General features: G+C 43.8%; 1 protein-coding gene across 1 annotated transcript in view; it reads left to right on the plus strand.

The window, feature by feature from the left end:
• The window catches only part of EXOC4 (exocyst complex component 4), a 124,422-nt gene that overhangs the window by 41,163 nt on the left and 58,674 nt on the right, over positions 1 to 24,585 (plus strand). The window contains exons 6-7 of the mRNA XM_041477485.1: positions 5,923 to 6,166; positions 11,658 to 11,835. Of these exons, the coding sequence (XP_041333419.1) occupies positions 5,923 to 6,166; positions 11,658 to 11,835 (422 nt within the window). The remainder of the gene's footprint in view (positions 1 to 5,922; positions 6,167 to 11,657; positions 11,836 to 24,585) is intronic.

A 24,585-nucleotide genomic window follows, 5' to 3' on the forward strand; every position in this document is an offset into this window, starting at 1 on the left:
GCCTGATCTTTTATTCCTGTTACTGCAACAAACACCAAGGAAAACTCTTTTGTCTGAGGCTTTGGAAGGGCTGCAGAGAGGGGAAATTAATCTTTGTATTGTTTCAGGAGATTAATAAGTGGGGTTGTCCTTGATGAATAATACAGAAGTGACCTCCAGTCTCTTTCCCCTTTCAAACCTGACTGTTTCAGTATTCCTCAAATGCAGAGAATATTTCCTTCTCTTTTCAGCCTTATTAATTCTTTTGTCCTTTTGTTTCTAGTTTTGTCACACTTGCCTCCCAGATTGTTCTGTCTGATTGCTCTTATCTTCTGCTCCTGGAGGGGTTTTGTTCTTCAGCTCTGCTCCTGCCAGGCTGGTCTTGGAGCCTGGGGCTGTTTTTCTGTGTCCTGGAGGTTTGTGAGGAGTCACAAACTTCCAGAGCTGGAAACTGCAGCCTGGTCACTCAAAATCTGGAAGAGAAGAACCATATGAAAATTCTGAGGGAAAAACTCAAGAATTCCTCTTCTGCTCTGTGATCAGTGAGAAATTCAGTTCAGTTTTCTTGCAAAAGATAACAAGATTTTGAGGAACTGAGGAAATAAACCACAAAAACCTGAATCCCAGCCTCACCACTGGAAATAGAATAGTTTGGGTTGGAAGGGAACTAAAAGACCATCTAGTTCCAGCCCCTCTAAATGTTAAAATACTCATTTTCAGTGATATTTATAGTGTCTGCTACTTCCTCCCCCTACAATATTGCTCTTCTGTGTAGTAATAAAACCCAAAAGGTCTGAAGTTATGGAGCTGATGGGGCTCTCCCCCCTCATGGCTGGGGAACAGAGCAGGAGATGCCCCTCCTGATCTTTTTTATAGCAGATCTCTTCTTGCTCTTCTCACCCACTGCACCAGAAAATCTCTTCCTTGGCTCCTCCTTGTGCTCAGCATCACTCAGTGAAGTGCTGGGCAAGTGTCCCTCAGCCTGGCAAAGATGTGGATTCTAACAGAAAACATTTGATCTGCATAAAATATGCATATGGTTCTGCTTCAAGTGCACAATGTACTTATGTAGATTCTTTTTCCCTGTAATTTCATTTAAAAGTAGCCTTTTCCAGGACTGCACAACTAGCAGAGAATTTCAAACTTATGCCTATGCATAACAAAAGCTGTTTCTGCCTGTAGTCACTTAAATTCTTTGGCTTTTTATTGATGAAACAAAGTGTCTGTGCACATTAATGGGTGCCATTCTAAAGCACTGACTCATTCATCCCATCCCAGCAAAGATGCCAAAATTTGGAGTCCTTCCTGCTCTCCCTTCCCAGAGGAGATGTTACCTTGTGCTGCAGAATCTTTATAAGGAAATTAAAGCTGTTCCTGCCGCACGTAAAATAAACAAATCCTTTGGAAATGCTCACCTGAGGATTGGAGATGTGGCAGTTCACCAGTAACACTTTCCCTTCGTGCCAGTTCAGAGAAATGAATTTATATTTCTCTGCTTGAACTTTCTGTACTCTGAAGGGTATTTAGGAAGGTTCCTGCTTTGCCAGGCTCTTCCTGGAACTCTAAAACGTGCTCACAAACCCAAGAGTGCCCTTTCCTGGGAAATTTGGGACAATACTTCTTAGAAATCCAGCAGAAGATGAGCTGCTGGTGCCAATAAATACTGCTCTGGGTGGCATATGTAGATTTTAAGCTGAATTGCTAATTTATTTCAATGGTTTTTTTGGAGCAAAAAGAGTTTGTAGGGCCAGGCAGGGTGGTGGTTCCAAGGTCAGGTCTAGGAACTGCTCCTAGCTCTCCTTCTTCAAGAACCAGAGGCTTCTCCACATGTGGAGACCTTCAAAGCTGCTCCTGCAGAATCCCTGCAGGAGCCAGAGCTTGGAATATCAAATTTTCAGGGTGAATCTAAAAAATGCCATTGTGCCAGTTCGTTGTCACAGGTGCCTCCACTCCCAAGGGGCTCAGTAAATCTTCAAAAGATTTCTTCTCTTCCTATGGCCTGGGTAAAATGCCTTTATCATTTTTTGTTAGAATTGAATGATCTGGGGATATGTTTGGGGAAGGAAAGGAGATTTTTAGATCTATGTGGTGAAAGCCAGGAAAGTAACACATAATTGCTCTTTCTGTGTAATTTCATGAGTTGTTCCTGTGTGTGGTCCCAACATCAAATAACTGGCTAGAGTTCACTTATTTTTTTATTTGGAAACTTAATTTTGATGCTTGTATAGATTAGAAGGATTTTCAAGTGGGTTTTCTTCTGGGTTTGGTAGTGATGCAGAGCAGAAAATTCCCAAAATCTTCCAAGGACCCATTTCTGCAGGAGCTGCCAGTTTGTAGCTCCATGAATAAGGATTCAGCACCAAGAATTAGCAGGTGATGTTCCTTCAAATCTAAAATCATGCCTTTGGGCCACCAAGAGCTCGTGTGCTTTTCTCTGGAAGGATTGAAGGTACAAAGGATATCACCAGAAGGACATAAATAATGGAAAATAGTATATTACATTTTACAAGACTCCCATAAAAGCCTGTGGATAATGAAACCTTCATAATGAGGAGCAGCAAATTTTGGCTGTTCACTGGAATGAAAAACAAGACCCAAGAGCCTTTTTTTTCAGCTGCTTTGCTTAAATGAGTTCCCAAAGTTGGCTTTTTAGGGATCAGAACGGAGCTGTTATAAAGCTCCTTGCAGCAGGTTGGTTCCTGGGGAAATGGCAGCACTGAGCAAATGAATTCCAGGTGGAACAGAGGTTTTTGTAGGGCATCATCAGAGCAGGGATCAGGAAACTCCCCCCTCTAGCTCTGGGGGTTACACATGGTTCAGCTTTTAGGGGTTTAACCCACTTCCTTCCAAGAATCAAAGCTAGGAAGAACTTCTCCATCCCAAAAAATAACAAAGTTATTCATATTCCTAGTTCAGGAGTAAATACAGACACAGCTCTCCCTTCTGAGAGCTGATCTCTAGGGACAGCTTTTCTCACCTAGGGACTCCTCTAGCAGCACGTGGGGCTGCAGTTTTCCAGGTGAACTCCTTAATAAAGGTGCTTTGGTGCCTTTTTGGAAGAGGAAGGAGACAGGAGGAGCTTGTTCCTGGGCCAAAGCTTTGTGGTCAAACAACCCCTTGATGACATTAAATGGCAGGAGAGGATGTTTGAAGTGTGAAAGACACGAGGAAAGGACAGGACAGTTACCCAGGGCTGGGATCTTGTCAGATCTCACAGATGAATGGGCCCCCAAAGCCACCCATTATGCTGTTTAATAGGGACAATGTGCAGGGAACACACTGAAAACAGCTTCCCACTGTGCTATCAAACTCCCAGATCTGACAGAGCCTCCAGAGCCCTGTGCAGCTCCCAGATACCGAATTGCTCACTTTGCTCTTGTTTGTGAGAGATGTAAATCAATGTCCTGACTATTTGAGGATGCTGGAAATTGGTTTGCTCTTTGGAAAATGGAAGAGTTTGTCTCAGTGTGCTGGCAGAGTTCTCAGCAAGATTGCTGCTTTTACTCCTCCTAAATGCTGTCCTCACATTTGGCTACAGCTCCATTTCCTCCCTCTTGGATGTTCATTGTGTGATATTAAGAATAATTTACAAGCTGCTTACAAAGAGGGTGCAGCCTCATGACAGGACCTGTCCTCTGAGAGGCTGGGAAATATCTGCATTGAACTCAGAGAAACAAAATATTTAGGGTTATTTTTTAAAAAAAGAATAGGCTAAGGCTTTCTTCCTGTAGCATTTCCAGTGTTTTTTCACAGCTCTGGTTCCAAGGAGCTCATTTGCTGTGTCTGTGCCTGAGTTTTGCTCTGGGTTTTGGAGAACAACAAATAACAATAACAGAGTGGGCAGAGACCAGGCCTGCAGCCACAAAGTCCTTTGCAGCTCTGTGGGGTGAAAGGTGTGTGATGGAGCAGAGCTTTCAGCAGGAACAGTTCTGCATCCAGTTGTTAAATTCCAGTTGGTGTTTGAAATGTCTTTATTTTATCTTTGCTTTTTTTGATGTTTGTTTTTTTTTTTGTTTAATTACTGCATTCTGGGTGTTTCTACTTGCTTGTCCTGTAACTTGTTCACATTTAATTGAAAGAAGTGTGTGTGAGAGAGGAAAAAAAACACTGTTTGATCTTCCTGGTGTTCACTGTCAGAGGATCATGGAATAGTTTGGAGTTGGAAGGGGCTTTTTAAAGGTCATCCACTCCAACCCTCCTGCCATGGCAGGGACACCTGCCACCATCCCAGGCTGCTCCAGCCCCAGTGTCCAGCCTGGCCTGGGGCACTGCAGGGATGCAGGGGTCCATCCTCTCCTCACTCTCACCTGCTGCTCTGGGTTCAGATTTGGGACCATGTGAGCCATGAGCTTGGTTTGAGCCAGAGGTGCAGAGTTTGGGATCACACTGCAGGAAAGAAAAGCAGCCTCTTGATTGATTGAGCCTCAGGTTGGTGTAAACTGGCACCCTTTTATTGGGATTATTTATAAATTAGCACCCTCTTGGGCCATTGTTTTCTTGATCTTGCTCTGCCTTAGCATTGGTGCTGCTCCTCTGGTCAGAGCCCAGCTTCAGGCAGCCATTCCTCATTCCTGCCATGTTCCTTCCACCCTTCTGCTGGATCTTTTGACATTCCTTCAGCTTCTTGGAAAAGTTTCAAAGTAAAAAAATCTGGTGAGGAGTTGAAACCATGGGAGTCATCTGTCACCCAGCAGCCTTTTCAGAGCTCAGCCCCAGTCAGATGAAACAGCCTTTGGGTTTTAATTTTGATCCAAGGATCTGGCGTGGTGCATGGCACAATGTGGCTGTAGATCTTCCAAGATGCTTTTAATTCAGTTTGCCTTGAAGACACTTACTTCACATAAGTGTTTAAATATATTTATTAAATGTTTCACCCAGTCTTTAACAGAGGCACGCTTTTGTTGTTGCTGGGTGTTATCTGTAAATTAAGAAATGTTGCTTAATGAACCTCCTTAAAACAAGCAGAATCTCTGCTTTCCCATCCCCTGTCGCTTAGCAACAGGATTTCTCCCTGTGCAATCCCCGTTACTTCAGGACCATATCTGCAATATCCTCTCTAATTCTTCTCACTTTACCCTTCTAGAAGCCTTGCTGCAAGATTTGAGGAACTTCATCAACCCCTTGACAGACGTAATAAAGCAGTAAAAGATAAAATCAAACAATCAGTCACTTCGGCAGTGTAAACTTTGCTGAATTCATCAGCAGTCTCTTAAGCTTGATAGTGTTTGTAATGAAAATTCCTCTCTTGGGAACAAAATAGCAAGGAAAACCAGCTGGGGAGGAAACTGAGGGGGTTTTAGCACCTTGAAACACATTTAGGGGATTTGTAAGGATGTTGAACCTTCTCATTTATTAATATCTTGATTGTGCCAGAGTTCCTCTATTTCCTAATGTGGAATTTTCACCATGAATTGTTCCTAAATCAATTGTTCCTAAATCAATTGTTCGTGTGGACTGCTGTGTTTATGTCCAGGGAAGCCCCCAAGCAAATAGAAACATCCTTTGCTTCCCCTCAAAATCCAAGTGTTTCTGGTTTCCTTGTTCATCCTTGCTTGCTCCACATGCTGGGAGTTCTGTGAAGCATGTTGAACCTTCTCATTTATTAATATCTTGATTGTGCCAGAGTTCCTCTATTTCCTGATGTGGAATTTTCACCATGAATTCTTCCTAAATCAATTGTTCCTAAATCATCAATTGTTCCTAAATCAATTGTTCCTAAATCAATCCAATGTGTGGACTGCTGTGTTTATGTCCAGGGAAGCCCCCAAGCAAATAGAAACATCCTTTGCTTCCCCTCAAAATCCAAGTGTTTCTGGTTTCCTTGTTCATCCTTGCTTGCTCCACATGCTGGGAGTTCTGTGAAGCCAAAGGAGCTCCCAAGCTGCTTCTTCAGGGTGCTGATGTTGGGTTCTTGCTAAAATCTGGAATTAAAATCTCTTCCAGTGCGAGACTCGAGCCTTCTGGAAATCAAAGAGGACACAGAGCTGGATCCAGAGGAGAACAGTGCTGTCTTCATGGGAATCCTCATCAAGGGGCTGGCCAAGCTGAAGAAAATCCCAGAAACAGTGAAAGCCATCCAGGATCGCTTGGAACAGGAGCTCAAGCAGATTGTGAAGCGCTCCACCACTCAGGTGGCTGACAATGGCTACCAGAGAGGGGAGAACATTTCCCAGGAAAATCAGCCTAGGTAAGGAGATTACAACTCCCAGCCCTTGATTGCTGCAAGAAAAAAAAAAAAAATTCCTAATTGATAATATGAGTTAAAATGAGAAAATTCAGCTGGGTGATTTCGAGTGTAGCAGAGTCCAATTAAGCTGATGCAGGTGCAAAGCTCTGAAATCATGTATGGAACTAATTCTAGCACAATTGTATGGCCAAGTCTCTAATTGTTTTGCAGCCCCATTTACATTAATGGCAAAGTGTGGAAGCCAACTGGGCACTGTGTTTGTGCTGCTCCTCAGAATTCACTGGAACTGGCCTTTGGAACACAAGGATTCCAGCAGGAATCTCTTCCAGCTGAAATGTTCATCTCCACATTGTCGTGATCATTGTCCAAAAGGAATTTATGGCAGAAAAGTAAAGTGTGTATCTTCATTATGTGCAATATTTGTAGTGGAAAATCACTCCCAGGGAAAACATCAGCTTGATAAAAACTCCTTTTTTAATTCCTCTCATTAGCACTGCTGTGGAAACAATTCTGTTTTGAAGACTTTGTAGAGTTACAGTGCTGGTAACTCAGTGAAAATGAGCTTTTTTTAGATGGGTCAGAAGGCAGAATTTTAGTTTCTGATGCCAGGAGTATAACATACTCTTATACTTATTTTATGAACCAGTCTGGAGAGGTTGTGTGGCTCCTGGTTGTCTGTTGGAATTGATAAATTGGATCAGGTCATATATCAATGCCATTAACCTGCCCAGAGGGTTGAGTGAGGCACACAAAGGTTTAATGGGTTTTGGCATCTGTTGCAGAGTGTGAGCCTTTTAGATGCTCATGGAAAATGTCCTGAATTCTTGTGGAGTACAGACATAATTAGAACTGGTTCTAAACCTAAATCACACAGGAAGTTTACAGCAAGCAGGTGAATTCATTTATATTGAAAAGAATAAATTACAGGATGGAAGGGTGTCCCCACCCCTTCAATTAGCTTCACTTTTAAATCAAAGCTCAGAGACTTTCCTGCTGTCAGGGGAAAAATAAATCTGAACAAGGGCCTGCTGCTTCAACAGAGCTCTGTAAGACCCCAAATTTGAGCTCAGTGCAGTGCCCAGGACTGCTGAACTGTTCATTAGGCTGTCAGATGATCCTTGAAGTCCCTTCCAACCCAAACCATTCTGTGACCAAGGATGAGGCTGATGTTCTGCTTGGGGAAATTGTGGTGTAATTCCTTTGGAGACCCCCTGCAGCAATGATTTAGAGCCCCTCTTGTTGTACAAGACAGAAATGATTTGTAGAACCTGGCCAGAAAAGCTGCAGATCTGACAACAGCCACTGCTGATCTCAATCTTGTTACTTTTTTAATTTAATTCTCTTTTCCTTCCTTCCTTAATAAGCTTTTCCATGTAGCTTTGTGCTGCCATCTTTTGCATTTGTGTATAAAAATATTGTTAATGACTCCCAGATTTTTAAACTTCACATTTTTCTGGTTTGTGATGACTCTCTGGGTGCTCTCTCAGATCCTCAGAGCTTCAGGAAGGGCAGGAGCAGCTTCCAAGTAGCTCCTTGTCCCTGGGGAAAGATAACTTTGAAAACTCTGCCTGAATCTCACCACATTCTAGCTGAGCTCAGCTATAAGTGGACAATTTTAAAGTCTAGAGAAATTCTCTTAACATTTTTAGATCTCTGTGCTTCAAAGAAGTTTGTGGAGAAAGGCTTAACTACAGGAATTGCCACTGCCTCATCCTTAATTAGTGGCTCATTAGTCACACCATCACATTTATAAATCCTTTTCCGGGGTTGTGGAGGACAGAGTGGCCCAGAAGAGGCTGTGCTGAGTTTCCTTGGGGTGCTGCTGCACAAACCTGTGGGGCTCTCCTGAGTTTTGGAAGAGTTTGCACTTTAGAATAACAATGGTAACAATGGCCTACTTGAGGGACAAATTTATGGGACATTTTGGTAAGGAAACATTACAAATCCAGTCCATGAAGAGATGGGAGATTGACACTTTTTTGCTCCTAAATCCTCTTACTTGGATTCCATGTGCTTTTCCCTATTATTATTACATCCATGTGATATTGTGACTTTTGCCCTCATCTCCAGGCTTTGAAACAAACACAGGAATTATGTCCAGGCCATCCCTCTGACCAGGCACAGCCTGAAACACCTGAATTGTCACCAATGTCCCCTCTCAGGTGGCAGCAGTCCCTGGGCACCACTTCACTCCCATTATTGCCTGGACCATGGAAGTCCCTCCTGGCTGGTGTCACTGTCCCCAGCACATTTCCCCTGGCTCTGAGTGCAGGGGTTATGAGGTGGCTGTGACAAATTTTCCTGTCACTGTGTGTCCCTGTTCAGCTCAGGGCACTCCCTGCTCCAGCCCCATCCAGGCCAGACCATCTGATGCAATTTGAAATATATATTAATATATTAATTTGATGGGTTTTGTCTCGTTGCCTGGGTCACTTTTGGGTCAACTCCTTTCAAAAATGACCTGACAGATTCATAGGACTTTTGGGGAAAAGGAAATAAGATAAGAGGTGCTGGCTAAGCTGAAAGCAGGGAGATGTGGGAACACAGTGATGAGAATGGAAAATGTACTGGGGTGGCAGCTGCAGACACTGGATTTTGGATCTGGGGGTTTCATATCCATCAGCCTGGAAGGTGGGAGCAGGAAGACACTGGAATTCCAAACAAAAAGGGTCTGATCAGTGCAGTGTTATCTTACTCATGGCTCCATGAACAGGTGGATAATGTGAGGTCAGGCTCACCTGGTGAGAATAAAGTGAACTTGTCCAACTCTCTTGTTGTAAATGCAGGGAACACCACGGGCAGGGAGGAATGATGAATCTCACTCCATCTTATCAGAAGGCTAATTTATTACTTTATTATACTATATTATATTAGAAAATACTAAACTAAACTATACTAAAGAATACAGAAAGGTACTTGTTGAATGTTAAAAAGATAATAATGAAAACTCATCTGTGGGTAAACAATCTCCAACCACATTCCACATGAGCACAACGCAGGAGAAGCAAATGAGATGAGAATTGTTTTCCTTTTCCCTGAGGCCTCTCGCTGCCTTTCAGCTTCCCAGGAGAGAAATCCTGGATGAAGGAATCATGTTCAAAGAATGTGAATGCCACACTCTTCAGGTAGTTCAGTTCTGCAAAACTGTTCTTCCCTGGGGCAGCAGGGAGGTGTAGGGATAACTGAGTCTGTCATCCCTATGGGATGTTGTAGGAAGCTGGGCCAGCACTGAGAACGTTTTCTCAGTGGTAGAAAATTAATTTGGTACCCTAATGTCACATCTTTTAGCATTTGCTGCTGTTCTGAAATATGAAGAAAAGGGATACATTCACAATTTACTGGGTTTTGTTAGAATAGGTATCTTGGTTCCAGTGGCTCTTTATTTTTGTGGCTCTTTTATTTTTTTTGTTACAGATGTTGTGGCTCAGGGCCAAAGCTAACCTTCAAAAAACTAATTAGGGAAATGTCAGCTTTAAAAAAAAATTCTGAAGGTTTTGAGAAAAACTAGTGTTTATTGGAAAGCTAGCACTTTTTAATCAGAGCTAAGATGTAAAATTTCAGTATTCAGATGTGATCAGAAAGTAAGCCCAATGTTTTCTGTGGTTCAAGCCCTTCTGTAGTGAGTGTTTTGTCCCTCACAATAGAAGCTCTTAGCACTTCAGAGAGAAGTGGCCAGAATCCTCCTGTAACGCTTGGCCTCAAAATGTGGTACAGATTTACAATCATTAAAGTAAAAATGGAAAAAATCAAGTCAAAAAGTTTGAGTCAAGATGGTCACAAATTAATTCAGAGGGCTGGAGCCAGGCTGGCAGAGCTGGGAATGTTCCCCTGGAGAGGAGAAGGCTCCAGGGAGAGCTTCCAGCACATTGCAGGGCCTGCAGGGGCTCCAGGAGAGCTGCAGAGGGACTGGGGACAAGGGATGGACAGGACACAGGGAATGGCTCCCAGTGCCAGAGGGCAGCCATGGATGGGATCTTGGCCATGAGGAATTCCTGGCTGGGCTGGAATTGCCAGAGCAGCTGTGGCTGCCCCTGCATCCCTGCAGTGTCCAAGGCCAGGCTGGACATTGGGGCTGGAGCAGCCTGGGATGATGCCCAGGGATGATCCTGAGGGTGTCCCCAGTCCCATTCCCTGTTCCTGTGAGCACTGAAGGTGCTGGAGATGGAGTGGGAGCAGCTCCTGCCCTGTCCTGCCCTGGGGCTCGCAGCTTCTGCTGGGCAGACTCGGAGCATGTGGTGGCTCCAAAGCTGCTGCAGGAAATGTGATGGAGCCTGTCTGTCAGAGCTACAAGTGCCTAACATATGGATTTGGGAAGTGTTATCTCCACGTTTTGCTGGGGTTACGTGGGGACTCGAGTTGCTCATTACACGGCGCTGAACTCCAGAGGGATTTTTCTGTTCTCCAGCAGGAACAAGTGGGATGGTGCTGCCACAGTCACACACTGGTCAGGGCTTTGCAAAGGTGCTTTAATTATGATAATTGGGCAGTGGGAACCATGGGAGCAGATAGAGTGCAGTGCATTTAGATGATGTTATAGCTCTAACAAACAGGAGTAAAATAATATAAGCTATATAGGAGTATAATCATGGCAAGTGATGAGGGTTGATATTTAGCTTTTCTGTCATTTGAAGCCTGCCATATTAATTGAATAACTCAAAAATAATTCCTTTTATCCTGGTTGTGTGTGTAAGTCAGGTTTTTATTGCCCTGAGACTCATACTTTTTTCTGGGGGAAGAGCAGGTTGTTTCCCTCCCTGCCTGTGCTCTCACAATGGGCTCTAATATTATGTTAGCCCAGTTTAATTACTGTGGCTTTATTAATGGGTTTTGTCTTCCCTGTAATCCTAAACAGGACACTTTTAAAGTGAGAAATGCTGATATAGGGAAGGGAATGAGGAGAAAAAGCCTCAGGAATGTTCAGATTCCTGAGCTGAAGTGAGTCCCTGTCACATTCATATTTTCTGGAAAAATCCCTTTGCCCAGGGTTTTTCTCCTGGGAAGCTGAGAAGCCTCAGAGAAAAAGGAAAACAATTTTATCTCATTTGCTTCTCCTGTGTTTTGCTGCTTTGGAATGTGGTTGGAGATTATCCACAGGTGATTGTTTCATTGGTTTTATGTGTATTGTTTTGACTTAATGACCAATCAGTGCCAAGCTGTGTCAGGGCTCTGGAAAGAGTCATGAGTTTTCATTATTATATTTTAGCCTTCTGTCTGTATCCTTTCTGTATTCTTTAGTATAGTTTAGTATTCTTTAATATAATATAGATCATAAAATAATAAATTAGCCTTCTGAGAACGTGGAGTCAGATCCATCATTCCTCCCTGCCACGAGGGCACCCCACAAATACAATAAACCCCCTGATCCCACAGAGAGCTGACCTCAGCATGTCACAAAAGAAGGACATGAAACCACAAGGCCCTGTCCCCCTGCCCTGCTGCCAGCCCGTGGAACGTTCCAGAAGCTGAGCAGAGCTGTTTGTGTGGTTGCCAGGCTGCTGCTGGAGCTGCTGGAGCTGCTCTTTGACAAGTTCAACGCCGTGGCCGCCGCGCACGCCGTGGTGCTGGGCCACCTGCAGCAGACTGTGGCCTCTCCCTGCAGCCAGCACGATGGGGACATCAAGCTCTACGACATGGTGGACGTGTGGGTGAAGATCCAGGATGTCCTGCAGGTAAGAATCCCTCAGGTGGGCACGTTTTCAGCCTGCAGCTATAACAAATACAAAGTCGTACAAACAAAACCCCATAAATTGCAAATTTCAAATCTTCAGAAGCAGAGAATACCTGTCATGCTCAACACTCAGTAGTGCTGGGATTTATCTTGGTTTTTTGGTAAGTGGCCACATTTACAACAGATTGTAATACTCCAAAGAGCTTAAATATCAGCAAAAAAAAAAAAAAAAATCCCGTGGATTCCTCCTTATGGTGTTTGGAAAGGTTGATTCCTTTTGCCTACCAAGTGATTTATCAGCAGCTTTCAAAGTGACATTTTTGTTCTGTGTTACCATGTCATGCCTGTCTTATAAAGTGTCACAGCTGTAATGGCTTGTCTTCTGCTGTCATTATGGCTGGGTTTAGGCAGCTCAGACACTTGCTGCCGGCGTGTTTGCAGCAAATTCTTATTTGATTCTTCCTCTTAACTGCAAGAGACTAAAGCTGTGCCTTGCTTAGGCTTTATTCAGGTGCTGTGCCTCTCACCCAGGGATCTGAGGCTCTCTCAAGCAGCAGAGCTCTCATCTGTCACATGTCTGTTCTCTCATTCTTGCTGTGATGTATGTTTTGTGTTATACTAAACACATGTTTGGTGTGTTTTTATTTATTTCTTTATTTGGAGATTACCTTTATACACAGTGCACAGATGTGGAACTTCACCTGCTGTGTGATAGAGGAGGTCAAACAAGTGAGCCTGGCATTATTTACAGGAGGGGGAAGGATTTATGTTGGTCATTCCAGCTCTGGGCTGGTGATGGAAAATGCTCTCTGCCTCCTGCCCTAACTCACTTTTTCAGTTTTGGGCTGGTTTGTAGCTGTTGCTCTGCAGGATTGTTTGACTGTGCAGTGATGCAGTTTTTTTTTTTTTTCCTTACCCAAATATCCCAATGACTTTAAATACTTGGGCATGATAAATGTAAGGTGTGAGCCTTCAATCCCCTTCACTGACTCCTTACCCACACATTTGTCTTTCTAGAAGAATTATTATCAAAGGAATCTCCATCACTTTTCCCTATGCCACAAACTTGCAGCTCCTTTCACAGAATTCCCAGAATGGCTGGGTTGGGAGAGACCTTGCAGCCCATGGAGTCCAGCCCAGCCCAAGCCCTCAGCCAGAGCCTGGCACCCAGTGCCACATCCAGGCTTGTTCAACACCCCCAGGGATGGTGACTGCAGCACCTCCCCGGGCAGCCATGGCAGAGCTTTATCCCCTTGCTGGAAAAGCTTTTTCCTGACACCCAACCTGAATTTCCCTTGGCACAGCTTGAGATACTGTTCTTGCAAAAATTTGCTTGGAAATGTCCAGCCAAAGGTTCAGGAGGGGTTTTCTGAAAAACAGAAAATGTCACACAGCTGAAGTGGGAATAAATAAGGGAAGAATAAAAGGGAAGAATTAAATTTAAGGATATGTGGAAGGGGTTTGGCATGGGCAATCTGCAGCCATCTTCCTGTGATCCATGAGGCCCAGAAAAACATTGAGTTGGAGTTCTGCAGATTTTGCTCCAGAAAGACAAAACCTTGGAGTAAGAACATTCCCCAGACTGATCCTTCAGTGCAGCAGAACATCAAGGCTGGATATTCCCATCCTCTGTGGGAGTTTGGGATGGGTTCAGCCCTGGTGTGTGGTGAAATTTGGAGTGATTTCTGATGGCTGTTCCTGAACAGCATTGCTAAAACTCAAAGCCTGTGGAGGTGTAAGCACTGAAAGTGCTTTCTGTGCTGGGCAGAAAATGTCTGACCAAGATCTCTGGGAAAAGTGTGCCAAGAAAAACAAAAAGAACCCCCTTGGAAAGGTTTCATTGTTCTTGGCTGTCAGGGGGAGTCAGAAAAGCTTCCAAAAGAGCTTTTACAATGCATAAAAGCAGCACTTTAAGATCCATAATCTCTTGCTGGTTTAAGGTAAGAGATGAGCATTGACTGGCATGAAAGGGAGGAAATGCTGCATTTCTTTGTTCAAAATCTTGTTGGTGTTTGTACCTTAGTTCCACTGGAGTGGCTTAAAATATTTTTACCTTAGAGTGTAAAAAAACCCTTTGATCCCAAAACCTAAATTATCTCTAACCCGCTTTTCTGTGTAAGGATAATTTTTGGAGGGGAGATCTTATATTTGCAGCAGAGGGAGCAGAAAACTCAGTTTTAAAGGTGTTTAAAGCTGTTGGGGGAGGCTGAAAACTTGGAGGAAGTGGCTCAGGGAAGCAATGCAATTCCTTCAAGCCCCAGTGAATGGAATTTAGTCAGCACAGCAGAACAATCTCACACGAGTGGAATTCACAGGGAAAATGTTCTGTACGTGTGCATTGTGCATCTCTGCATGTGAAACTCAGGAAAATTCACGTTACAGCAGGGTTATCTCTCCATGTCTTCACCAAATAACAGGAGCTCGTGGTGGGCTGCAAATTGTGGGGGAGGAGTTGTTTTCTGCAGCTCGTTTTTGGAGTTGGATTTCTGAAAGCTCCCTAATAACTGCACCAGGCTCTCTGGTGTAGTGTGAGAGGCTCAGTGTTGAGCAGTGCTGAGGTACAAAACATGCAAATATGAAATATTTTTGACCTCCTTTGAGAAGGGAGGAGTAACACAGAAGACAGAGTGACCTTTTCCAGTTGGTAGGCGAGTGCTAGAAAACAAACAAACAAACAAAAGCAGTTTGTCAAAATATTAGAGCAGCCTTGTTCAGGAAACACCACTTGAAGTTATTTCCTTGTCTCACAGCCAGCATAGCCCTTGATCATGTTGTTCCATCCATGGGAGAAGGGGGGAAATTTGTTTAGATTTTAACTTAAAGTTTGGCATTTTGTGTGGAGCTGATTGAGCTCTTCAGTGCAGGAGTGGGTGGAACATCCTCCTGAACAGCCTCATGAATGCAGGATCAGGGCCTTGGCTGTGTTCTGGAGAGAGCTGGGAGCCATGTCCTGATGTCAGTGCGTGTGTCAGGATAAAGAGTGAGGCAATTCTGAGGGTTCTGGGACACTTCAGTGTCTGTGCTGGATCCTGCAGGACTGCTGGAATGAGCCCCTCTGCTCTGGAGCCAGGCTGGGCAGCTGGGAATGTTCCCCTGGAGAGGGGAAGGCTCCAGGGAGAGCTTCCAGCACATTCCAGGGCCTGAAGGGGCTCCAGGAGAGCTGCAGAGGGACTGGGGACAAGGGATGGAGGGACAGGACACAGGGAATGGTGCAGGACCCTGCTGCAGGAGAAGCCACCAGTGACTTGTCCTGTTGGTGACATGACCAGTTAACAGCTCAGGCTGGAGCTGTTTGCCTCCAAGCAAGAGATCTTCTCTCCTTTCTTAGTGATGAATTTGTAGTTGGTGATTCTCAATTTTTTGGGGTCTATATTTTTCTCCCTCCCACAGAAGAAAGGGAAAATCACACGTATTTTCTCTGGGACATAAATCTTTAGCAGGTTCTCTGGTGGGTTGTCTGCTGAGAAGAACATATTAGACTGACAACTAATATGTTCCTTTTTTTGGGGGGTTTTTCTGTCTAATGCTTTCCTGTGTTTTCCAAAATTGGTGTCATTTAGCAGCCCAAACATTGCTGAAACCATAAGGAAACTGGGGAGGGAGGAACTGAAGCCTCCTCTCTGCCCACACACTCCTGTTGTGCTACTGCAGAGCTGGGGACAGCAAACACTGAGACTTGAGAAACCTCTCTTCAGGATGCTCCACCATCCCCATGTCCTTCCTTATCCAAGGGAATGGCATTTGAGGGAGGGAGCAGGGAAATGAGATAATTTTGTGCCTCACATCTGGGCCTAGTGCTGGGCAGTGATCTTGCAGAAAAGCTGCATTTAAATTGCATTTGCTGGGTCACACTTGGCCAGGAGTCCTGGGAGAGCACTTGGAGATGAATTTCAGGGCTCTGCTGCAGGAACCTGAGTCCCTGTCTGGTTTTTAAGGGAATTAATGGCATAAAATTCTGGTCCCCTTGGGCACACAGGTGAGCAGGGGAATGTCTGTGCAGTTCAGCTTGTCAAGGCTGGCCTAGGACAGAGGCTGGGCAGAGTTCCAGAATAAAGCAGGGATGGATTCAAAGGATCTCCTCCATGGATGCACCTTGGGCAGCACAAGAGCCCAGCCAGGGCTGCCCCCAAGATGAACCCAAATGGCCCCAAAATGCACGAGCGCTCCCGGGGTCTCTCCCTGGGATCAGCTCTGCTCCATGTGCACATTGCAGTTCAGTGTCCAATTCCAGCTCAGCCCCTGCACTCCCATCCTGCTTGTTTTTCTCTCTGCAGCCCACGGGCTTTGTGCTCCTGGGCTGAGATTTGGATCATTTGTCCTTGGTGCCCAGCTGGAGCAGGAATTGTTTTGTCTCCCTGCTCTGTGCACAGAGCTCACCATCCCATAATTGTTTTTGTTGTGGTATTTGCTGGGTCCCCAGGACGAAGGAGGAAATGATGAATCTGACTCCATGTTCGTAGAAGGCTAATTTATTATTTTATGATATTATATTATATTAAAGAATACTATATTAAAGCTATACTACAGAATAGAGAAAGAATACAGACAAAAGGCTACAAAGAATGATAATGAAAACTTGTGACTCCTTCCAGAGTCTGGTCACAGCCTGACTGTCGTTGGTCATTAACTTAAAATAATTCACATGTTGGATAAACAATCTCCAACCACATTCCAAAGCAGCAAAACACAGGAGGAGCAAATGAGATAAAATTGTTTTCCTTTTTCTCTGAGGCTTCTCAGCTTCCCAGGAGAAGAAATCCTGGCAAAGGGATTTTTCAGAAAATAGGACTGTGACAATTTGTCCTTGGTGCCCAGCTGGAGCAGGAATTGTTTTGTCTCCCTGCTCTGTGCACAGAGCTCACCATCCCATAATATGAAGCCCAGACCCACATACTAAAGCAGCACAGAATGTGAAAAATAAAAAAGCTACAACCTGAGGCATCACAGCAGCCTCAGTTACTCAGGGGGAAAGGTGTGGAGAGGATTCAGCTCCATCCCAGCCTCAGCCAGCTGTGCTCCCGCCCCACTGCTTCCTTCTCCCCACCCAGGATGTTCTCCTTGCTCTGGCAGGATTCTCCTGTCAGGAATGTGATTTGAAGGAGCTGATTTGGCCAAGGTTTGCTGCTGGCTGCTTCTTCTGCTCGCTCAGGTCCCTGAACTGTGGCAGGGCTGGCACGGGAGCAGGCGAGGGAGGGAAGGAACCGTGGAAAAGGGAAGGGAAAAGGTTTTTTCCTGGCAGGGGAAGGGTTTTTCTATCAGCTGAAGCTGCTCCGTGGAGCTGCTCTTGGAAAACCCAAGTGGTTTTTGCTGGATGGCTCAGCACAGGTCTGAACCTTTGCATTTAAAAGCTGTTTGTGACACAGTTGGTACTCAGAAAGTCAAATCAGCTCTTTGCATGAGAGCTGTTAATGTGCCATAAATCCTGGCTGGAATGCCAGAGCAATATCTGAAATTGCTGCTGCCTTTGGGAAGTTCACCAGGTGATGTTTTGAACCCGGAGCAGTTATTTTTCACAAAGTGGCTCCACTGGTATTTAATGGCTTTGTGGTCCAAATAATGGGCCTGACAATCTTTGTGGTTCTTTTTAAATGGTCTGAAGTGTGTGGAACTACTGCCCTTGTGTCCTGATGATTTGGCTCATTAATGGTCATCTCCTTGAGAGAACGTTGGTCAAAAAAGGGATTTGTCTGCAGCTTTAAAAAACAAACACAGCTTCACTCGGTCTCTAGCAGGAGACAGTGAGGAGGGAGAATTGCACTCCTCAGAATGGTGATATTTAAAAATGGAATTTAAATAATTAGAGTAGGTCACTTGATACTTTTCCCTCCCCCCTGTTATTTGACATGAGCTCAGCACATGCAGGAGTAAATCCAGGGTGTTACAGTGTTTTCTGCAAATATGTGCTGCTAAGAACATGAGAATTTCTGGGGAAGTTTATGGCCCAGGAAGAGTTTCTGCTTTCTGGATCTAGAAAAGGACAAGCTGATTTTGCAGGAAGGTATTTCTTTAAATCTTGGCCTTACGAAGAAGGTTTGTAAGCTGCCCTTGTGTCCTGGCTGGTTTGGCTCATTAATGCTCATCTCCTTGAGAGAACGTTGGTCAAAAAAGGGATTTGTCTGCAGCTTTAAAAAACAAACACAGCTTCACTCGGTCTCTAGCAGGAGACAGTGAGGAGGGAGAATTGCACTCCTCAGAATGGTGATATTTAAAAATGGAATTTAAATAATTAGAGTAGGTCACTTGATACTTTTCCCTCCCCCCTGTTATTTGACATGAGCTCAGCACATGCAGGAGTAAATCCAGGGTGTTACAGTGTTTTCTGCAAATATGTGCTGCTAAGAACATGAGAATTTCTGGGGAAGTTTATGGCCCAGGAAGAGTTTCTGCTTTCTGGATCTAGAAAAGGACAAGCTGATTTTGCAGGAAGGTATTTCTTTAAATCTTGGCCTTACGAAGAAGGTTTGTAATATCCTGCCTCCCATCTCCATTAAAATGTTTTATAGATTTGCTCCAATTTACCTAAAAAATTCAGGTCTTTTTGCAATGTCAACCAGCAAATAAATTGGTACTTTTGTTAAGCTCTTAAGAAGATGCACTTGGAATTTGGGGTGATGGAAATGGCCTTGGTAAAGGTGAAAAAACGTGTCAGGAAGTGCAGAGACATTTCATGGAATCACTGGAAGGGCACAGGAAAAGGCATCCTGGCCTTTTAAAAACAAAGAATACGAAGTGGAAATGCCCCAGATTGATGTATTTTCTCTTTGACAGGATGATCCTGACTTAGCTGTGTTCAAAACTAACTGAATTACGTGGTTACAGGTACCTGGACAAGCTCCAGAGCTGAGCTGGCTGCAGACACTGGATTCTTTTCTTTCCCAGGGATGGCCCTTGTTGACCAAGCTGTGCCATATTTGATTTTATATTTTGTTAGCAGAATTTTTCTCCCATACTCCTGCGTTAACAACTTTTGTTTGGATACTTTTTATCCTGGAGGTGTTGATCCAATGCATTTCATAAACAGCAACATTTATGCTGAAGTTCAAAGGAATCAAGTCCAGAATAAAAATTATTTGTTTGAACAATGCACAGTCACTTGTGCAGCTCATTGCAGAGGAGGTCAAAGGGCTTTGGGGAGATTTTAAAAAATAGTAACTCCTTTAATGAAATATTTGCAGGTTTATGAGCAAGGAAAAAAATTCTTCATCTTTTTTCCATGCTGTAGAGCATCAAGCTGCTCTGAACTTCATTTAAGGTGGATTTTCCTTTTAATTGTTCATCACATTTAGTTTTATCATAGTTTTAAATGGGTTTTGGAGTTTATGCCTAAATATTCACGTAACTCAATCCATGTGAGTTAAAAGCAACTTCAACTCTGCTGAAGGTGCTGAAAAAGGTGCCCAAATTCTTAGAGAAATAATTTCAAAAAGCTGTTTGGTGGAGTTGTGAAAGTCAAAGTCAGCTCTGCTGGGTGTTAGGCTGAGAGGAAAAGGTTGGGAATGCAGGATAGGGAATGACACATTCCCTACTTTGCTATTTGGCAGTTGGCACAAAACCTGTGCCTTGTGAACCCTGGGCCATCATTAAATTCTTTTTAATTGATACAACTTGAGAACTCAGAGTTTTTTCCAGCTTTTTTTTCCCCAGTGATGCCACTTGGAAGATTTCTTTCTCATGCTGGAAGATTCTCTGACAAGGACTGAGAGGGGTGTGAAGTGACCATCACACCTGATGTGACTCTGTGATCCCAACAGGAACGTGAGTTTTGGAAATAAAGGATGCAGAATTCCCAGCTTGTACAGGGCTTGTTAGCCTTCACCTTCTTGGAGATGATAAACATTGGGATGATCTGGAAGAAATGGAAATTCTGCTGCAGATTTGCACCCTATCTTTTATTTTAACCTTTTTTGAACAGTTTTGTCAGCTCTGATGTGGATTTTTTTCCCCTCTGTTTTCTGTCAGTATCTGTTGTACTTCATCCCTGCTGTCAGCTGGAATTAGGAGGTGCTACAAGGAGTTCATCAGCATTTGTGGACATGTTTTATAGGACTATAAACCTCTCTTTTGATGTGCTGAGCTCATACTCTGTCCCTGTGTGAGTGCCTTTAAAGGCAACGACTTGTTCTGATGCCTTGTGAAGGCTGAGCTAGAGCAGAGGCTGGGCAGAGTTCCAGAATAAAGCAAGGATGGATTCAAAGGATCTCCTCCATGGATGCACCTCGGGCAGCACAAGAGCCCAGCCCTTGGAAAGCTCTTTGGGGTCTTCATTTACTGGTAGAGACTGAAGAATTGTGGCTGTGGGTGTGCCCTGGGTGAAGCTGGGAGCTGCAATCTGATTAAAAAACAACATTGGTGCATTGTTAATCCAGATTTTCCAGTCAGAAAAGCTGCCCTCCCTCTGCTTTGCATTGGCTTGGAAAAAAACCCCAAAATCTTAAATCTTAAAAAAAACCCCAAAATCTCCTGGAGCACCAGGAGAGAAGGAAAAAATCCCTGTGTGCTCCACTCTGTGAGCCCAGTGCTTTTATTGAGAGGAGCTTTGATTAAAGAGCAGCACCAGGAGAGAAGGAAAAAAATCCCTGTGTGCTCCACTCTGTGAGCCCAGTGCTTTTATTGAGAGGAGCTTTGCCCTTTATTTTTAATGTTCCAGAACCCTGGAATGTCCCTGATCACTTCTTGCCACGGCTCCTGTGGGTGAAATGTTATTTTCCAGTGGAAAATGTGGTGGTGGTGCCCACTATTCCCAGTGCAGCATTGACTGAGGGGCTCTGGAAAGTGCTATAAAAATAATTCTCAATGTGTTAACTCAGACTTTGCTTTTCTGCAGTTTCTGGTGAGCCACCCTATGAATTTCTGTGATGGATGAGGTTTTCCAAAAGAGCCAAAGGCATTTAGGATCTAACTCCCTTGGCAATCTAGTGGGAATTGGACAACTAATTACTTTGGATTCTTTGGAAAATCCCAGATCTAATTTTGTATTATAATAACATGATTTTAAAGGAAAGTAAACCTCCAAGAAAAATAACATTTGGTGTATTTTTTTCCTTTTATTAATAGACAGTAGAGCTGTTTTTCTGGCCAATTCTCCTGTGTTGAATCTCCTTTGGAAAAGGCTTGGAGCAGGAGGTTGGATGGATGGGCTGGATCTGCCTTTTCCAAGGGCTGACCCGTGGCCCTGTGCAACACCTGAGATGAAAACTCTTGTCTGATGCACTCCAATTGCACAGAGGCTAATTGTGTCATTAATTTTCTCTCCTGGGCTTAAACAGTTGGAATTTGCTGCCTCGTGACAGGGAGAATAATCCAAATTAGTTACACCTCCCAGCAGGTCAGTAAATAAATAAATCAGAGCTGTCTCTTAAGTGTAAAATCCAGAATCTGTCTGGTTTTACTGCCAAAGGACACTGGACCAACACAGAATTATCTGGGACACAATAAAGGGATGATCTCACTTTATTACAGTGATTTGGTGCTCATTCCCTTGCTGCTTAATCAGGGTGGTGCCCTTGTAGAAAAACTGCATTTTCCAGCCCCTTTTCCTGCCAGAGTGATAAATGATGGTGCCTCTGAATTGTTCCTCTCCCGATGATTTGCTTTAATTCACGAGGGTGACTTTCCCTCAGAGCCCATCGTGGTGCTAAGGTGGAAAAAATGAAGATGTTCCCAGAGATTTCTGTGGATGTGACAGCTGTGGTGGAGAACGTTCCCAAAACTTTGTGGTCCCTCAGGAAAAGTGATGCTGGTTCATTCCTGTTACATAAAAAACCACAATCATAAAAAAAAAAAAGTTCATCAATCAATATAAACCTAACTATAATAATAACTTTAAAACTTAAAATTTAAAAAAAAATTACAACAACCTTCATTCTACCTCAAACTACTTCAAAAACAACCTTCAAACAATTAAATCAACTAAGGTATTAACTAAACAAACAATCTCATACCATTTCTCTCACATTAAACAATTTATTAACTAATGTTCAAAATACAAAGCATATGACTCTCCAAAACAAAACAACAATTAATTTTCTTTTATTAACACATAAACATAAAAACTGTAATAAAATATATAAACCTTTCCAGCCATTCAATATCTACACCTAAAAGCCTACAACAATTACAAAAAAATAGAACCAAACCCAGAATCAGATCCTGCATTGCAAGGGGATTGCAGCTCTTCCAGAGGACACTTTCTTTTTAGTGGGACCAGTTTTGAAGTGTGGATTTGTGAGTGTTCATCTCTGCCAAGCCCACACTGATTTTTCAGTGTCCTGCCTGCCTTGCAGTTCTTCAGTGCTCACCAGGACTGCTTGGGCATTTAGAAAGTAGAGATTTGAAAGTATTTCTCAGGAAATCTTTACTTTTGTTGTCACGCTCAGAGGAACAGTGGGAAAAACCCCCAAGGATTCCAGAGGATGGCACATTTGTGAAAATTACTGTGAAAGTAACTTCCAGCGCATGGTGAGGTTTTGGTTCTTCAAAGAAGCCAAAGCCCTGGAAAACATCACACTGCAAGCAAAATTTGAGCATCCTGATCCAGCTTTTTAGTGGGGAGTGGGATTGAAGGGGAGAGAATTGCATCCCTGCCCTCGTTGTGCTTCAGGACTGGGCTGTCACAGCAGCAGCTCGTTAATGCTTTGCCTGGAGCAGAACTGTGACTCTCCTTCTGTTAATTATGAATTTGTCATTTTCAAATCTTAGTCTTTTGGAGCTGTTTGGAAGGATGAGGGGGTTGGAAGTGGATTATCTTTAAGGTTCCTTCCCGGCCCATTCAGTGGTTTTCTGATCTTTGTGCAACAGGCACCTGAGTGCATCTGGGTTTATGCAGATCAGAGGATGTGAGTTGCAGGAATTTGTACAGTCAGCCTTCCCTTAATGGCAACCTGTGTGATTCCTTGAATTCTCTGAGGCTGCAGGTTGTTTAAAGCAGGTTAGAATTTGATCCTGGTATTCCCAAATCCCGCTTTCCTTAGCAATGATTCTTTCAGCATAATGTTCTTTGGTTTAATATTCTTCAGAGACTGAGTTTGAGCGATGTTCTTTGTTACTCGTGCCTCATATCTGCTGTTCTGCCTCTGCTCCCTTTGCTTTGTCTCTTAGCTGTGTTTTCTGAGAGCCAGCCAGATGTTAATCTGAATTTCTGCACTGACAGCCTGCAATGTGCTCCGTGCTCCAACAGCAGCAGAACGATTCTGGGCGCTCACAGTCCACCCAAACACCCTTTGACACTGGCTGCAAAGTTCACTTGGATGAAAATCCCAACATCAAACAGGGACTGAAGGGATTCTGCAGGTGCAGAGGAGACGGAGATTTTATGAGATTTATCCCCAAGGTCACCAAAATGTGCCCTGCCTTTCCAAGAGTCTTTATTGGGTGGGTCACTCCTCGTGTGCTGCTCAGCCCCCTGGGAGGTGCCAGCCTTGGCATTTTCTGGGGGTGCTTTTTTAAGGCCAGGAGTTCAAACTGAAGGTTTGCTTAAACATTCTTCCCTTTTCCATTTCGTTTTGCTGTGAGCTATAAAATTACCCATTTCCTTAAAGATCAAGTTGAGGGTTCACAGATTAATTGATGGTCTAAAAACAGCCTCCTGTGATATTTCCTCATGGCCTGTGTAGGATTATTGTGTGATCTGGCAGGGAATTGTTCTTTTGGATGCATAATTTTGTGCTGTATTCATGATCCTGAGGGCTTTTGGCTTTATTTTGAAAGGTGCTGTAGAAGGAATGTGAATCCCTTTGACATTTCCAAGCTACAGCCCCCTCAAAATTGTAACTCAGTGTCTGCTCAAGGAGCAGATGCTGGCAAACAGGAGCAGCACAGTGAGCAAATACATCCAGGGCAGGGCAATACAGTTAAATTTAGGGGGAACTCAGTAATTTAGATTTTTTCTTTTCTATTTGAGGAACAGACAGGGGTCTCTTCCACACCTCCACCTTCCCTGTCATCCAGTGTCCATGAATTCCTGAAAAAGTCTTTCTCTTTCCAAAAATCTTTCTCCTTCCACTGTAGTCCTGGCTGAGATATTGGAAAGGCAAAATTCCTGAGGGTGTGGAGAGTATTTAAAATACCTTTGTCAGCAGAGAACTGCTGAAACTTTTGGAGTTTTTTGGGTGTCTGCTTGAAAAGGCTCTGCATGATATTGAAAGAGCTGCCCAGTGAAAATGTGGTTGCAGGGGTTGTTGGTCCTTTTTAAACTTCACACTGCCATGTTTGGGGATTTTGGGGATGTTGTGCTAATGTGGCATTAAGGAACAGAAAAAAAAAAAAGCAATGGCTTTTCCATTGTAGGGGAAAAATTGATCTTTTTTTGGGCTGTAATTGATTTGTATTTGCAGGGCTTTTTGCCTTGCTAAACAGCCTGGCTATGTCAAAATAAGCCCAGGCCCAGCACCTCGGGAAGATGCTGATGATGCTGGCATTTCTGCACCTGCTTAATTTGGGTTTGCAGGGGAGGCCAGCGAGGCTGCCTGGGAGACTGCACTGCAGAGATGTGCTGGCACGGCACAACAGAGCCCAGTGCACTTTAATGAATCTGAAATCGTTTCCAACACGTATTTTGCTGAGCCTCAGCTTATTTTTGCAATCCTGAAAATGGCTCATTAATTGCTGGGAGCCTGACCATCCCTTTGGACCAAAGAAGTTGGGGCCAAATTAGAGTTTCTCTTAAGCAGAGCTGACTTGTTCCTTTAGAGCGGCCCTGGGTAGTTGTGATTGTTTTAAAGGAGACTTTGGGTTGAAAACATTAATTTTTAGC

Source organism: Pyrgilauda ruficollis, unplaced genomic scaffold (assembly GCF_017590135.1).
Source record: "Pyrgilauda ruficollis isolate IOZ18807 unplaced genomic scaffold, ASM1759013v1 scaffold111, whole genome shotgun sequence".
NCBI lineage: Eukaryota > Metazoa > Chordata > Aves > Passeriformes > Passeridae > Pyrgilauda > Pyrgilauda ruficollis.